Raw genomic sequence first — 16,033 nt, forward strand, 5'->3', positions numbered from 1 at the left:
ACTTCATGGGAAGCTAGTTACAGTGTGAGTGTGTGAGAACGAAACATCCTCCTTCCTAGTTGTTTGAACTTGAGGTAGGAAGAAAGGATGTGTGTGTGTGTGTGTATGTGTGTGCAAACACTGATGTTTAATATGAGCTTGAATTGAAAGATAGAGGCACATGACCAGGGTCACGTTTGTTCTCACAGTTCTGAGAATGACTTAGAGATGGTCACAGAGATGCGCACACACAGTGAAAATGTCCTGGGACTGTTTACTGCACCGTAGCAGTCCAGATGTTTTCCTGTCATCGTACTAACTGACTCACTGAGCCATGCTCTTGTGTTGTTTTAGGAAATTCATAAAATTGTATATAAATAAATATAAATTAACAGCAATACCTTCTCCAGTCAGTCTTGGAATCTCTGTTTTTGTGTCCCTGACATGGTGCTCCAGCTTCATTACCCTCAGAGGAGTTATGTAGGCTTTTCATGTGATGCAGTGTGAAACTTGCCATTAATCATGCTATCCTATGCAGCAACGAGGTGGATGGGAGCCTTGAACCTGACCTCATTTTAAAGGTTTCTGTTGCAGTGCTGTGATCTAATGGTGTTGACTCAGCTTTTATGTTCAAGCAGTTATTTCCTTTTGCTATGTTAGCCAGCTTTTATGCTCAAATCTCTTTGCCTTTTGTTGTGCTGCTAGTTCAACAACACAGATAAATGGCACTTCTCTTCAAAGACGTAATCTTCATCATGCTAACAAAATACTCTGATTACTGTTTGTAATTTAGACTTTCAATAAAAAAAAGCCACACTTGTTATTGTGCCCTGGCAGATTAGCTGTATTTGACAAAGAATATTTAAAAAGTGGCTTATTTGTCTTCATGCTAATATTTTTCTACATCTGGCCCTTCTTTTTATTACCCTCAAGAGGCCTCAGGGCATAGCACCGCAAAGTCCAAAGTGGATCTGGCAAGCCCTGAGAAAAGCATTCGGCAGACCTCTCATCCTCAGCATCACGTTCCGCTTCCTGGCCGACCTGCTGGGCTTTGTCGGTCCTCTCTGCATCTCTGGCATAGTCCACCACATCAGCAAAGACAATCGCACCATTCAGCCACCGGTGAGGCCATGCACACAGCACAACATAACATAAAAAATATTGTTATTAGCAAGTACGGATGCTGAATTTTTACTAGTCCGACATTTAAATACGTTTTATTGCATTTGTTCAGGTAATGAGAGCAGCTTTAGGCATAACAGAGACATTACATAGCTTCCTCTGGCCTCTCAAAGGTTATGATGCCCTGTCTCCCCTGCACACCTGCCTGATGGTGCTCTAATTTAAACTTCGTCAAATATTTATGCGACTTATTGCTTTAGAAGTTGTCTCTGGTCGGGTGTCTTTCTGTAAGAATAACTCTTCAATTATTTGTTTGAAAGTCAAGTCCAATGCAGGGAACGGTAAGAAAAAATAGACTTACAGTAAGAAGCACTCAGTAAATATTCTTGTCTGCAGGGCAACAAGCTGAAAAATAGTGACAATTTCAGCCAATGAGTATCGAGAGAGCAAAACAAGGGAAAGTTACAAGGATGAGTTGCCATGGAGTGCAGACATATTTCTAATCAATAATTTGTAATTCCCTCTGGGAGAACGATTACTTTGTTATGCAGGATTCATAAATTTTTGAGAGAGATACCGTGTCCCTGTTCTTCTTGGGTTTCCAGCCTACACCCACATATCAGCTGTGCGTTTCACTCCAAAGCCTCTGTTTCATTTCAGTTTAATTGAGTTTCATGCACAATATTAAAGCTTGCTCTGAAATGGAGGTAATATGTTTTAAATGGATGATGTTTTCCTCAAATTTTGAAGTGATGAACGGGAACATTTGTAGCTGAAATTAAAAATCCAGGGCAGTTCAGCCTATATTCCTAACAACTGTTCCTGCTTGTCTAACATCTCCCTGTGTCTGCACTTCCAGATAAAGCTGCTTGGGATCTATTTCATTTCCTCCAAGGAGTTTCTGGAGAACGCATACGTGTTGGCTGTGCTGCTCTTCTTCGCCCTACTCCTGCAGAGGACTTTCCTCCAGGCCTCTTACTATGTGGCTATTGAAACAGGCATCAACCTGCGTGGAGCCATACAGGTACACTGCACTGATCTGTTCTCTAAGGAAACTTTCTTTATGAGACGTTTAAAGATCTTTTATTGGAAAACTGAAGTCTGATAAACTCAGTGGCACCCAGTAAAAGGACTAAACACAGAAACTACTGTCTATTTTATCCTTTGCTTACATTTTCATTTTAAAGCAATAAAATCCACAGATTTGGGTGTCTGGACATGATAATGCTGCAACAAGAGGCAGTTTGCTGTTAATGAGTGAATACTTAATTGCCAAAAAGAAACATTAAAGCATTTTTTAATTGTAAATAATTACAAAAAAAGCTCAGTGAAGATTTTGCAATGCCATAAATGATAAATTAAATAAAGACCAGGTTTTATTAAGACATATACACTCACTGGACACTATTAGGTACACCTTGCTAGTACTGGGTTGTTATTATTCAATTCACTTCATGGCATAGAGTCAACAAGCTGCAGGAAACATTCTTCAGACATCTTGCTCCATATTGACACAATAACATCACACAGTTGCTGCAGATTTATTGTAAGCACATCCCAAAGGTGCGCAGTCGGATTTAGATCTGTTGCTCACGGAAAGCATCCGTGTTTTCATGTTGTTTATGCCAAATTCTGATCCCACAGCCTGAATATCGCAGCAGAAATAGAGATTCATCAAACCCGGCAAAGATTTTGTAATCTTCTATTGTCCGGTTTTGGTTATCCTGTGTAAATTGTAGTCTCAGTTTCCTGTTCTTAGCTAACACACGTGGCACCCACCCAGTGTGGTTTTTTCCTGCTTTAGCCCATCCGCTTCAAGGCTTGATGTGTTGTATGTTCAGAGACGCTCTTATTCATACCTGTTTAAGTGAGCGCTTATTTCTTGATGCTGTTGCCTTCCTGTCAGCTCAAAGCAGTCTGATCATTCTCCTCTGACCTCTGGCATCAACAAAGCATTTTCACACAGAGAACTGCAGCTGACTAGTATTTTCTCTTTTTGTGGCCCATTTTATATAAATTCTTGTGGTAGTTGTGTGAGGTAAATCCCAGTAGATCAGCAGTTTCTGAAACTGACAGACTAGCCTGTTAGGCAGCAAAACCCATGAAATGTTCAAAATAACTTAAATCACCTGATGCTCAATTTGAGCTGCCTGCATGCCAAGTTGTTACCATGTGACCAGCTAATTAGATATCTATGTTAACGATGAACTGGACAGGTGGTCTGTGAGTGTGTATTGAGACACGGCATTGTGTTAAAGACTAATCAGCACTATAATAAGCACCAGTTAACTAATGATCATTACAAGGAAATGTATTGCTGTCAACCCTTTTATGTTTTTTGTTCTCTCCCCAGACAAAAATCTACAACAAAATCATGCGTCTGTGCACCTCCACCATGTCCATGGGTGAGCTAACCGTAGGTCAGATCTGCAATCTGGTTGCCATCGATACCAACCAGCTGATGTGGTTCTTCTTCCTCTGCCCTAACCTGTGGGCCATGCCAGTACAGGTATGAAGCACGTTGTTCTTCTCTACTCCGTAGATATCTTTAGGGTTTTGTTTCCACTGAGAGCAGCACTCAGTGTAGGTGTTTTATTGAAGCTTTATATGTTTCATGCTTTAATTATATTTCTAACTTTTGCTCTCTGCTACAGAATGGCAGTGGGTTACTTCCATTAATATACATTTCATCCCAGAAAGCTGCAACACTTGCTAAAGAGAACAGGAGCGGAGATGTCTGTACTAAAATCTTCTGGAAGATGTCCTGTAGAACTTTCTAGCAAGTTATGTTAAAATTCAGTCCCACTGACCATGAAGTTGTAACCAAGCTTAAGCTGGAACTAATGAATGCTTTTCGTTTCTCGAAAATCCTTTTGCAAAACAGATTTATTGTGAAATCCTGTTTACACCATGTGTACTTGCTAGCATTTTTCACCCTCCTCCTGTTTGAAACCTTCAGGATGACTGTATATCTAGTTGTCCATAAACAAAACAAGAACTAGAGGTCCAAAGCTCCAGAGTGAACCTTTAATGTTGTCTTTACTACGAGGGACTCAGTGTCATTGTAACCATGGTCACAGCTCAGGTGATCCCTGTGACTGCTCTGCCTCCTGTTATTTATGTGGCTCTATTGCTAGGCTGCAGTCCTTTACTGCAGAACTATAAATAATGCTTTACACTGTGTTACAGTGCAGGTATAAGTGTAACTCTGTGTCATACTTTTGCTGGCTTTCTGTTACTGCATTCCATTGTGTATTGTTAGATAGTTTTCTCTGCACACGAGTGTGTTAGATATTAGTAAAGGTGTGAGTCAAAGGTGTTTATCACACTGCATTTTTAATACCAGATTGTTTGGTGTCTGTCTTTCTGCAATGTGCATTGTATTTTCTCTTTACCGCATGGGAGAAGAAATGATTGCATGCACAGATGTGGGGGCTTAAAAACTGAGCACTGGGTGTTGGAGATGAACAGCCTAATGCATGCAGTAGACGACCTTTATGCACTACTTTGGAATAAGTGGATCGCATAATTTATGACAAGCAGCACTGTTATTGAGCGTGTTTACTTTTATACCATTGGGATAAATTAGATTTCAATATGACAACTGTTTATGATAAAAATACAATTTCAGCAAAACATGGAGATCAGGTAGTTTCTTGTGTCACAGAATGCCTGCAAAAACTCATGGTTCATCCTCCCACCTGTTCTTTCTCAAGGCCCTGCATAATACATTTTTTATGTCATTTTTCTTCCATCTGGCCCATATCACCCATATCAGATGAAAAAGGTGTTTTTGCATTAAATAGAAATGTGAAAACATTTAATTACACTTGAAAAAAACATTTATAAGAAATGAATTTTTGCCACAGGTCTAGTGAGTGTCACTCCTTTGGAGATGTACAATTACAGGCTTCTGTTTGGGCTTTTTTGTTGGCACAAATAAATGTATTCTTATCTCGTTGCAGCAGAAAATACTGTTTTTTCTTTTTCAAGCTAATTGCTTTAAGCTCCAAGAATTGAGCTTACAGCAATTTTTAATTTTAAAATACTAAAACGATGAAAGAGACTACTCAAATACAATATAAATACTACCTGATTAATGCTTATTAACATAAAACCTCTCGCACATTACACGTGCATATATAGTAAATCCCTGTCTAGTGTTTGTGCCTTGTTTCATTTTTAGTTTTATAATTTGCTCGACAACCACGTCAAACACTAAATGAAAAACTGCTAAAATGAACAAAAGTAAAAAGTATTCTGTGAGTATCTCGGAGACTAAAGCAGAATTTGTATTCACTGGCCGTTCCCACCCGTCTGTGAATGAATCCATTGCGTTTGCTCTCCACTGCCTGCTGCACTGATGAGATGGATGAAGTTCAATACTCATCTCAGACGTGACAGCTCTTTACCTTTTTCACATGATCTAGTTACCTCTGCATTTCTCTGTGTTTCAGATTAGTGACTGCACTAACATTTTAATATTTTATTACCCCCGCTGATGCCTCACATAACAGATACAATTATTTCAATACTATGTTTCTGCTGTGAGGCTATCCAGCATTTTTTTTTAGTCATGGTAGAAAAGACAGAGATGGGACCTAGTACCACAATCCCAAAGTCTGAATTCAGGCATCGGTTGTTTTATTTCTTACATCTGTGTTTTTCCTCCGAAATATCTTTTATAGGCAGGTAGAAAAAAGACAAAACAAAATGATGAATGCTTTAAAACTCACCGTGTTGCTTTAAGCAACCAGAGATATCAGTCTTTTATTCGTGATACAGAAAGGCCATTCTTGCCATTGTGGTTATGTTAACAATGGCTCTGGTCCATCAGGTGTCCCAGTGAGCAATAGCAGTGAACCAGCATGTACAATAACAGGAACCTGAACGGAATTCAGTCTTTTTAAAAATATTAATAATTACACCTTTGCTTTTCCTGCTATGACAAGCCAAAGTACCTGTTGTGACAGGATCAGTTATGACTCAGGATGAGCTAATCAAAGCTCTTTTTGTTGAAGTTTGTCTATTTCCTTCTCATTTAACATCTATGTGAGATGATGCTTGCCAGCTGCAATTGCAAAGAGCAGATTTGGTTCCTTTTTTTAAACAATGCTGCAGTCCTTAGGGAGCTGCAAAGGCAGAAGGTGATGCAAGATATATATAAAAAAAGATGCATATAAAGTAGTGGAAACCTCACAGATGTGTATAGCTTGGCTGCTTAGCTCCAGTTATGTGCGATTGATGTGAGGAGCTGACAGAAACTGTGTGGGGGCTGGTGGTTTATACAGCTGACACCTTTCTAGGCCTTTATAAAGAATAAAGAGAAAACCAATCACTCACCTACTCTCCGGTGACACGTTTCTATCTTTGTATTCACTGGATATTAGGTGGGAGGTTTGCTATAAGCTGACCTACTATAAGGTCACCACTTCACAGAAAGCTCTGCGGTAAATTCATATGGATTTTGTAATTGTCAGTGGGGAGTGTTGTGTGAATGAAAACTACCTCTGTGGAAATCTTGTTTTCATCTCCTGCTTAATGTTTTTTTTCTTCCCTGCTCAGATTGTTGTGGGAGTGATCCTGCTCTACTACCTCTTGGGAATCAGTGCCTTGATTGGAGCGACTGTCATTGCTGTGTTAGCTCCTGTACAATACTTTGTGGCCACAAAGCTATCCCAAACACAGAAAAGCACCCTGGTGAGTGCTACCATGGGCCTTTCTTTCTTTTTTAAAAGATGTATAACTATGTAACTATTTGTTTCTAGTTTTGGTCATGTTTGCATCTGAGGATGGCCGAGTGTGTCATTTAAGCTAATATATTTAAAAAATAAATGGATGGTAATCTTCTGACCTTTTTATAACCAACTGCACATAATTGCCACTTGGTCAGAGTGAATGTTTTTTAGAATGCAATTTAGAAAATGTTGTTTTTATAGCAGCACCTCAAATAACAGCTATCGTCTCCTTGGGGAATGAGGACAGCCACTTTCCACAAACCCTCCTTACCTCAGGCCTATCTGCTCCAAAGATACATTTAATACAACCAGTCAAATATGATTACAGTGTTTTTGTCAGTCCTTGTTATCGCTGCTGTGCCTTGATGTGCTGGATTGAGGTTAGGTAATCAAATGTGCCTTTATCAGGAATATTCCAGTGAGCGCCTGAAGAAGACCAACGAACTGCTGCGGGGCATCAAGCTGCTGAAACTGTATGCTTGGGAGCGCATCTTCTGTGACAGTGTGGAGGAGACCAGGGTTAAAGAGCTCACCAGCCTGCAGGCCTTTGCTCTTTACACATCCATATCCAGTAAGTTCATTTGGTCCCCTCCCACTAATGATATTTGACTTGATTCCTGGACTCTTTTAGAGTAGTTTTGTATGATTCAGATTTCTCAATAGTCCAATATTTAACTTATGCTGCCCCCTTCCTGCCTTTAACTCCGCTTTCTTCTTAAACATAAGACTTGATCAGTAAGCAGCTTGAGCTTCTGTGTTCACAGCCAGATGTGTGTCACTGACATGACAGATCAAAGATCCGAGACTGAAACAAAGTGTTTGGACCAATCTGCAGACGGAACTTTTCAGACTGGATTACAAATGCTGACCCTGCTGTTTAAAACTTTGGTTTTACTACTGAAGCAGTATATAAACAGTACCGTGCAAAAGTCATCAGCCAGCCTCCTTATTTTGAATTTTTGGCTTCCCAGTAGTCTGATTTCCCTGTAAAGTTTTTAAAGTGGTGGTAAGCAACAGTCCTCCAGGTTTCCCGAAGCTCTTTCAGAGTTGCTAAAAGAGCTTTGCTGTTTTTTCACTCATTATTTTAGTCCAGTTTTTATACATGAGCATTTTCAAAGAAACTGTTTTTTTTGTAAGTTATTTAACACTGACCTATTAGTTCCTGGAAAAATGACAACCATACATTTTTATTTTTAACCAAATATGTTCTTAAAAAGTGGCTGGAAAGTCATAATCGCAAACTACAGGAAAAAAAAAAACATCCTGCAAAGACCTGAGACATTCTTCATTCGGTTGATCTTCTCTTCTGTGAAGCCTCCTTAGAAATGGAAGCTGTCAAAAAGGCATTGTTAGGGAGGAGAACCAGGAAGGAAAGGCTGAGGTATGACAAATTACACAAGAACTGGATTTAAAATCAGTGGCAACAGGTCATATGATGAAATTGTCAACAGAATAGACAGAGAAGGAGAGAGGTACAACAGAGAGTGTCTGCAGCCATCTGTAAAATACAGTGTTGAGATTCTGTCATGGTTTGCGTCTGCACATGTATGCAACGTATCTTATGGAGTAACTAAGGAGAGCAGTGCAACCATAAGTGTTTACAGTGATCTTGGGATCTTGTCAAAACTGATATAATTATCTCAGAAACATATCCACCATCCAATACAATCTGGAAAGCATCTGACTGGCAACAAAAATGCACACTGTAACACTACCAGACATGCAGTAGCCTCCCCAGAGCCTATCAGGAGGATCATCTTGACAGAAATGAACAAAAGGCAACCAACATACAAAGAAGAGCTTTGAAAGTCCTTCAAAAAGCCCAGAGAACGATTCCTGAACACTACTTGAAGGAATTATAAGAAAGAGAGTTCAGGCTGTGATGAAGAAAAGTGACAGTCATGCCAAATACTGACTTTGAAGCTCGTTGCAGACATTGTTTTTGCCTTATGCATGTGTATTTCCATGTATGTTTGCACATGTTTTTGGCTTAAAACTTTCACATAGTATAACAGAAAAGATGGAAAATCTTCAGACTGAAAAATCTGAATCTAAGTTCATGTTTTAGCCCCACAGGTTCCAGTCAATATTTAAAATTAGTCTACTGGAACTCTAAAAGTAACTAGATGTGATAAAAACCAGTGCTGAAGGCTAGCCTGGATTATTGTTACAGTGCTCAACATTATTACTTGATAGTCATTTATTTTTCTCTCATTGTCCATCCTCTTTTCTCCTACACGCTTAGATGAACAGTCCTATAACAGGCTGAGTCCTAAATCTAAAATCAATAGTTGCCGATTGTTGTAGAGGAGGGAAGAAGCAATATCATTTCCTCACTGACAGACGACTCAGGAAAGATTTATGAAGCAAAGCATTTTTATGACAATTAAGTGTTTTCATCTGTTTATATCCGGACAACATGCCACTTTTAAATATTATCTTATATTAGAGAGTGACAGAAAATTAGAAAATGATGGACAGGAGAGAAGTTTTTACAAGACTTGAATTCATTACCTTGATTGATTAGCTTGTACGCACCTGCTGCTGGGAGGAAATTAAATTCCAGCCATGAACAAAAGAGATGTTCAATATCAGTTATGTGATGTTTCAACACAACATCTGAGCAAAAAGCGATATAAGGTCAAAAAAAATGTCAAAAAATGTTTAATTCTCTTACAGCTTTTGTGATTTTCTTATTTTCTTTCAGTTTTCATGAATGCAGCTATTCCTATAGCAGCTGTGTTGACGGTAAGTTTAATTTAAAATGTAATAATCATTATGCTTAAGTTAGCTGGGACTTTTATCTTGCTGTCTTGTTCCCAGTGTGAAGGGTAGAGCAGAGACAGTGCCAAGTAGTCTGACTGTCCAGTGACGTTTCACACTGAGACAGTGGAGGACTTTCTGAAGTCCTTCATGGATGTAGACTTGAGTGATGACAAATGAGAAAAGTCAGACTGATACCAAGGAACAGGATGACTGTGAAGGACACATGGAGACAAACGCCTCATCTATCATTTGATTTAATCTTCAGACTCTTAACAAGATGATGCAAGTCAGACTGGCAGCCAAAAGATTATCAATTAAAGGATGAAAATTGTTATTATGAGACTAACTTTTCCCATTATGTGCTCCTTCTGAACCTGCAGACATTTGTGGTTCACGTCCACATCTCAGAGGACGCTGATCTGTCACCAGCTGTGGCCTTTGCCTCTCTGTCCCTTTTTCACATCCTGGTCACACCCCTCTTCCTCCTCTCCAGCGTGGTGCGCTCCACTGTCAAGGCCCTGGTTAGGTGAGAAAGAAAGCCGTGTTTGGACAAATAACATTTTTGAAGACAGTCGTGCGGCAGGAGACTTAAACTACAACAACAGACTGAGCAAAGTCATGAAAGATAAGATAAGATAAGATAACCTTTATTAGTCCCACACGTGGGAAATTTGTTTTGTCACAGCAGGAAGTGGACAGTGCAAAAGTTATGAGGCAAAAATTAGAATACAATAAGAATAAATACAGTACACAGCTGTACAGAATAGAATAAAATAATATACTATATACAGTAGAATAAAATAGAATAAAAATATACAATAAGATAAAAATAGAATACGAATGCTATATACAACTGAGTAAAAATACAACGATGCCAGAAAAGATTATTGCACTTAGTATTATTGCATATGTATGGATGTGTGTGCTTGATCAGTTAAAGTCTTTATTATGGAGTCTGACAGCAGTGGGGAGGAAAGACCTGCGAAATCTCTCCGTCCCACACCGTGGGTGCCGCAGTCTCCCACTGAAGGAGCTGCTCAGTGCTGTCACAGTCTGCTGCATGGGGTGGGAGATGTTGTCCAACAGGGATGACAGCTTAGCCGCCGTTCTCCTGTCACTCACCACCTCCACTGGGTCCAGAGGGCATCCTAGAACAGAGCTGGCCCTTCGGATCACCCTGTTCAGTCTCCTCCTGTCCCCAGCAGAGATGCTGCCGCCCCAGCAGACCACACCATAAAAGATAGCAGAAGCCACCACAGAGTCATAGAAGGTCTTCAGGAGTGGGCCCTCCACTCCAAACGACCTGAGTCTCCGCAGCAGGTACAACCTGCTCTGCCCTTTCCTGTAGAGGGCGTCTGAGTTATGAGTCCAGTCCAGTCTATTGTTCAGATGAACACCAAGGTACCTGTAGCTGTCCACAGCCTCAATGTCCATACCTTGGATGTTCAGTGGTTGCAGTGGAGAATGCTTGTGCCTGCGGAAGTCTACCACCAGCTCCTTGGTTTTACTGGCGTTGATCTAGAGGTAGTTCAGCTGGCACCAGTCCACAAAGTCTTGGGTCAGACCTCTGTACTCCTTGTCGTCCCCATCAGTGATGAGGCCGACTATTGCAGAGTCATCAGAGAACTTCTGCAGGAAGCACTGGGTGGAATTGTGGGAGAAGTCTGCAGTGTAGATGGTGAAGAGGAACGGAGCCAGAACCGTTCCCTGTGGGGCCCCCGTACTGCAGACGACCCTGTCCGACACACAGCCCTGAGTCCTCACATACTGTGGTCGGTCGGTGAGGTAGTCCAGGATCCAGGTAGTGAGGTGATGGTCCACTCCAGAGTTCACCAGCTTGTCCTTTAGAACCGAGGGAAGAATGGTGTTGAAGGCACTGGAGAAATCAAAGAACATGATTCTCACAGTGCTTCCAGCGGTCTCCAGGTGAGCGAGGGAACGATGTAGGAGGTGAATGACGGCATCATCCGCTCCAATGCCAGGCTGGTAGGCAAACTGAAGTGGGTCCAGTGATGAGCTTGTTAGGCGCCGAAGCTGAGCCAGGACCAACCGCTCCAGGGTCTTCATCAGGTGGGATGTCAGAGCCACCGGCCTGTAGCTGTTGAGGTCCTTGGGGCGTGAAGTCTTTGGCACTGGTACAACACAGGAGGTTTTCCAGAGCTGTGGGACTCTTCCCAACCTCAGGCTCAGGTTGAAGAGGTGCTCCATCACCCCACACAGTTGGTCCGCGCAGGACCTGACGACCCTCGAGCTGATGCCATCTGGGCCCGCTGCCTTCTTGCCATTAATCCTCCTCAGTTCCCTCCTAACCTGGGTGGTTGAGAGAGACAGGCTGGAGCCTTGTGTTGAGTGTGTATTGGATGCTGTTGTTGGGGGTGGGGGGGAGTGAGCAGGGTGAATAGAGGAGGTGTGAAGTGTCTGAGGTGTCAGAGGTGGAACAGCAGCAGTGGGGGTGGGTGAGTCTGCAGCCGATGTTGTAGACTGTCTCATGGTTGAATCAAATCTGTTGAAGAAATGATTCAGTTCATTTGCCCACCTCACATCCCTCCCAGGCAGAGAGTTCTGCTGTTTGTGGCCTGAGATGGTTCTGAGGCCTCTCCAGACTTCACCAACGTTGTTTTGCTGAAGCTGGTTCTCCATCTTCTGCCTGTAGCTGTCCTTCCCATTCCTTATCAGTCCCCTCAACTCTCTCTGCACCCTTTTCAACTCCTCTTTGTCTTTGGATTTGAAGGCCCTCCTCTTCTGCTTGAGGACAGCTTTAATTTCTGGGGTAATCCAAGGTTTGTTGTTGGAGAAACACCGTACAGTCCTGGTAGGTACGGTGTTATCCACACAGAAATTAATATAGTCAGTAATGCATGTAGTAAGGCTGTCGATGTCCTCTCCATGGTCGTCACAGATCACCTCCCACACAGTCGACTCAAAACAGTCCTTAAGAGCCTCCTCGCTCTCCTCTGACCATCTCTGCACTGTGCGGGTGGCTGGTGGCTCCCTGCGCACTAAGGGCTCATACACAGGGACAAGGTGCACCAGGTTGTGGTCAGATTTGCCCAGTGGAGGGAGAGGTGATGAACTGTATGCCTCTTCAGCATTGGCATACAGTAAGTCCAGTGTTTTATTGACTCTGGTTGGGCAGGTCACATACTGGGTGAAGGTGGGCAGTGTGGAGTCCAGTGAGGCATGATTGAAGTCCCCTGATATTATGAGAAGGGCTCTCGGTGATTGTGTTTGCAGTCTGCTGACCACAGAGTGGAGAGAGTCACAGGCTGCATCCGCGTTGGCCGAGGGGGGGGACATACGCTGTTATCGCGATAACATGCGAGAATTCCCGGGGCAGATAGTACGGACGCATGCTAACGGCTAACAGCTCAATGTCTCTGCTGCAGAGTTGTTCTTTCACAGTGATGTGCCCAGGGTTACACCATCTGTCGTTCACAAAAACTGCCAGTCCCCCTCCTTTCCTCTTACCGCTCTCTCTCGTCCTGTCCGCTCGCAGCATCTGAAATCCCGGTAGTGTCACGCTTGTGTCCGGAGTTAGCGGTGTTAGCCACGACTCCGTTAGCATCATGATGCTACATTGCCGGTACTCCCTCTGTGACCAGGTTAGCGACGTGAGCTCATCCATCTTATTGGGCAAAGATCTTACGATCTAAAAGCGGCTCGATTAGATGAAGCACTTGACCTTTACCCGCAGTGGATGGATCAGCTTATTAGATCAGCCTTTTCTCGTGTAACAAAAACCCTCACTCCTCAGTTACTTCAGTCAACTGGTCTCTGACACTAATGTTTATTAATCTCACCAATTTCAATTAGTTTGCCAATCGTAACATCGGTTGTCATTAGGGTGGTGCAGAGCAGCTACTCCGCTATCACAACTCAGATCTCCGATCCTTCTGGCTGCTTTTCTTATTGTATTGGGTGATGAAACTGATTGTTTCATGCTGTATCTGTGCAGGGTAATTAGAATAGATATGATCAAGCTATTTTATACCTTTATCTTCTGAGAAAATGTGCCACATGTCTGCAGATGTCTTGATAGGCTACCGATTGCACAAAAGCAGGGCTCCCCCTACAAATCTGACCTATAAATAATAAAATCCAAAAAGGTGTTAGTTTATGTTTTGTGTTGTTGGTGTGTGTACTCTCTCTTTCCTGCACTCCTCAGCTGGTCCCTCTGTAAGACTGTGGGATCTTTACCTTACAATTCAAAGCACTTTGAGACGACTCCAACCGTCACTACAGGGATGGAACTGAACCACCCTGGTTAGGCATGTGTTACCGCGCCAGATCCGCGGCCCCGAACCGTAGTAAGGAAACCTCTGGCAGTTACTTGACTCGCAGCCGGCAACAGCTTACTATACAGGTCAACTCCGCTAGCAAGAAGATCGAGGGAGGCGTAGGAAACTGCTTTACCGAACCTTTATTTCTCCTCCAAGGCACGAACACCGCGTACAGTGGGCTGAAACAGTTTACTCACAGCGGGCATCGCCGATACAACTTTGGCTGCCGAGGGAGTTATTATATTCCTTTTATTTACTTTCTCTTCGTCTCTTCTGTAGTTAACCGTTACTTTTCTTTTCCTTCTCCGCTCACCCTCACACACCCGACAGGCAGTTCCGCTACACACACCCGCATACATTTCCCATCAGGCTTCACCCTTAAAGGACCATGCCTGTAACACATGTCTTTTGTAAACATAAGCTGTCAGATCATTATCAAATTCAAATATGAAGGAGTTTACTAATTAAAACAATCCTCTGGGGATGTCTCATAAAATCAGCGAAGCAGAGCTCTTCTCGTTAGCACTCTTCAGGTAATAAGGCACGTTGAATCCCATCATCTCAGTCTGTAGCTCTTAGCAGTAATTGTGAATTATGTGTGATGGATGGATGAAATTGCCACAACAGGACACGTTTCTTTTCCTTTAAACAGCCTCCTACAACAGTGTCGGCAGCCTGGTCACTTGTTAAATGTAGTAGATTATAGATTGAAACTCACCCTCTTAACTGTACGGTAATGTTAGAACCCCTTTCTGATTTCAGAGGGATCGTATTTTCAGACGTTCTTTTCTGACGATATAGCCACCCACCTCGTCGTGGGCAGCTGTTCGCGGCATGGCAGACGCGGGCTTCTTAAAGCAATGTGCTTGGAGAGGAGAAGCAGTGGAAATTTAGCTGCAGAAACAGCTTGCTATAAGCCATCGTACTTGTGATGGTGTTGAGTTCAAATTTTTACATGCATGGTGAAACAAATGCCAAGCAATAAAATGACTGTTACATCTCATATTTAAGATTCTTAGAAAGAATAAATTCAGATTTACTCTCTCTGTGATCTGCAGCTGTAATTTAAATATGTGTTCTCAGCACTCATTGTGTGCTGGGTTTAGCAGCGGTAAACATTTTAAGTCGAGCAGTTTGGGATCCTTTGAGGTTTCTATTTTGGGACTGTGCTATCTCACACACTTAATCAACGACAAGGGGGGAAAATTTAGATTTAACACCTCAGCTTATCTTCACTCAACATGAGAAAATGTTTCTTTGAGAGGAAAGAGAGGATTTGATCGTAGCAATATACTGTAAAGAAACAGAAATGCATTTTTTAGACTTTTGGACTGAACATGTGAGTGAATCATGAGTCATTCTCATTACATAATCCAGTTGATTTTGGAGGTATGTTTTTCTTGTGATCTTCTCATTTTAATGCCGTAGATTTGGACGTGTACTTTTCTCATCTATACCAGGTGTTTAATCTCTGGAGAACTTAAAGACATAAATGAAGAAAATAGGATATAACAAGTTTCAGCTCTTTTTATTTGGCACTGATTTTGTAATTTATTCATCAAGGAGAAGGAGTAAAGTGAAGGTGATGCAGAGATATGTGGGTGTGTGTGACAGAGGCAGACCAGCTGATAAAGCTCATCCTTAGTGAACCGTGTTTCATTGATTAGCCAGTCAGCATGGGCAAATGAAAGATGTGACACTAAACAGCAGTTCTCTTCACATGAATGAAAGTGAACTAATTTAAATGCCACGTCACTTGAGCCGGGCTTTTATTATGAGAATTTATTATGATGCTTTATGTTGGCTATATTAATAACAGCCTGTTAATTTTATTTATGATGCATATTTTATTTTAGTATTTATTGCTTCATTGCTTTTCTGTCCTCTGTTTTATTTGCAGCGTTCAGAAGCTCAGCGAGTTTTTTTCGAGCGATGAGATCGGAGACGAGCAGGAGCCCAAAGCAACGTTACCCACTGGCTCCAGCAATCACAACCAAAATCGGTACCAGGCTGTGGTAAGGGCTTGAGTTTAGAAAACAAAGTGGATAAAATCTCTTTCAAAGTGACTCCTTTGAACATTTTCATCCTCTACCTTACCGCCTTCCTCACCGTTACCTTTTTGTCCTTTGTGCTGCATGTTATACAATC

At 42.0% G+C, this 16,033-nt stretch overlaps 1 protein-coding gene across 5 annotated transcripts in view; it reads left to right on the forward strand.

The window, feature by feature from the left end:
* abcc8 (ATP-binding cassette, sub-family C (CFTR/MRP), member 8) overlaps positions 1-16,033 on the forward strand; it is a 67,055-nt gene that overhangs the window by 21,017 nt on the left and 30,005 nt on the right. For all 5 annotated transcript variants that reach the window (XM_085281680.1, XM_085281676.1, XM_085281678.1 and 2 more), the window contains 8 exons: positions 913-1,101; positions 1,961-2,125; positions 3,455-3,610; positions 6,667-6,801; positions 7,248-7,410; positions 9,547-9,587; positions 9,986-10,131; positions 15,786-15,900. In XM_085281680.1, coding sequence (XP_085137806.1) covers positions 913-1,101; positions 1,961-2,125; positions 3,455-3,610; positions 6,667-6,801; positions 7,248-7,410; positions 9,547-9,587; positions 9,986-10,131; positions 15,786-15,900 — 1,110 coding nt within the window. The remainder of the gene's footprint in view (positions 1-912; positions 1,102-1,960; positions 2,126-3,454; positions 3,611-6,666; positions 6,802-7,247; positions 7,411-9,546; positions 9,588-9,985; positions 10,132-15,785; positions 15,901-16,033) is intronic.

Source organism: Mchenga conophoros, linkage group LG7 (genome assembly GCF_057382185.1).
Source record: "Mchenga conophoros isolate Kocher_MC1m ecotype Shallow Benthic linkage group LG7, M_conophoros_male_GT1.1, whole genome shotgun sequence".
Lineage (NCBI taxonomy): Eukaryota > Metazoa > Chordata > Actinopteri > Cichliformes > Cichlidae > Mchenga > Mchenga conophoros.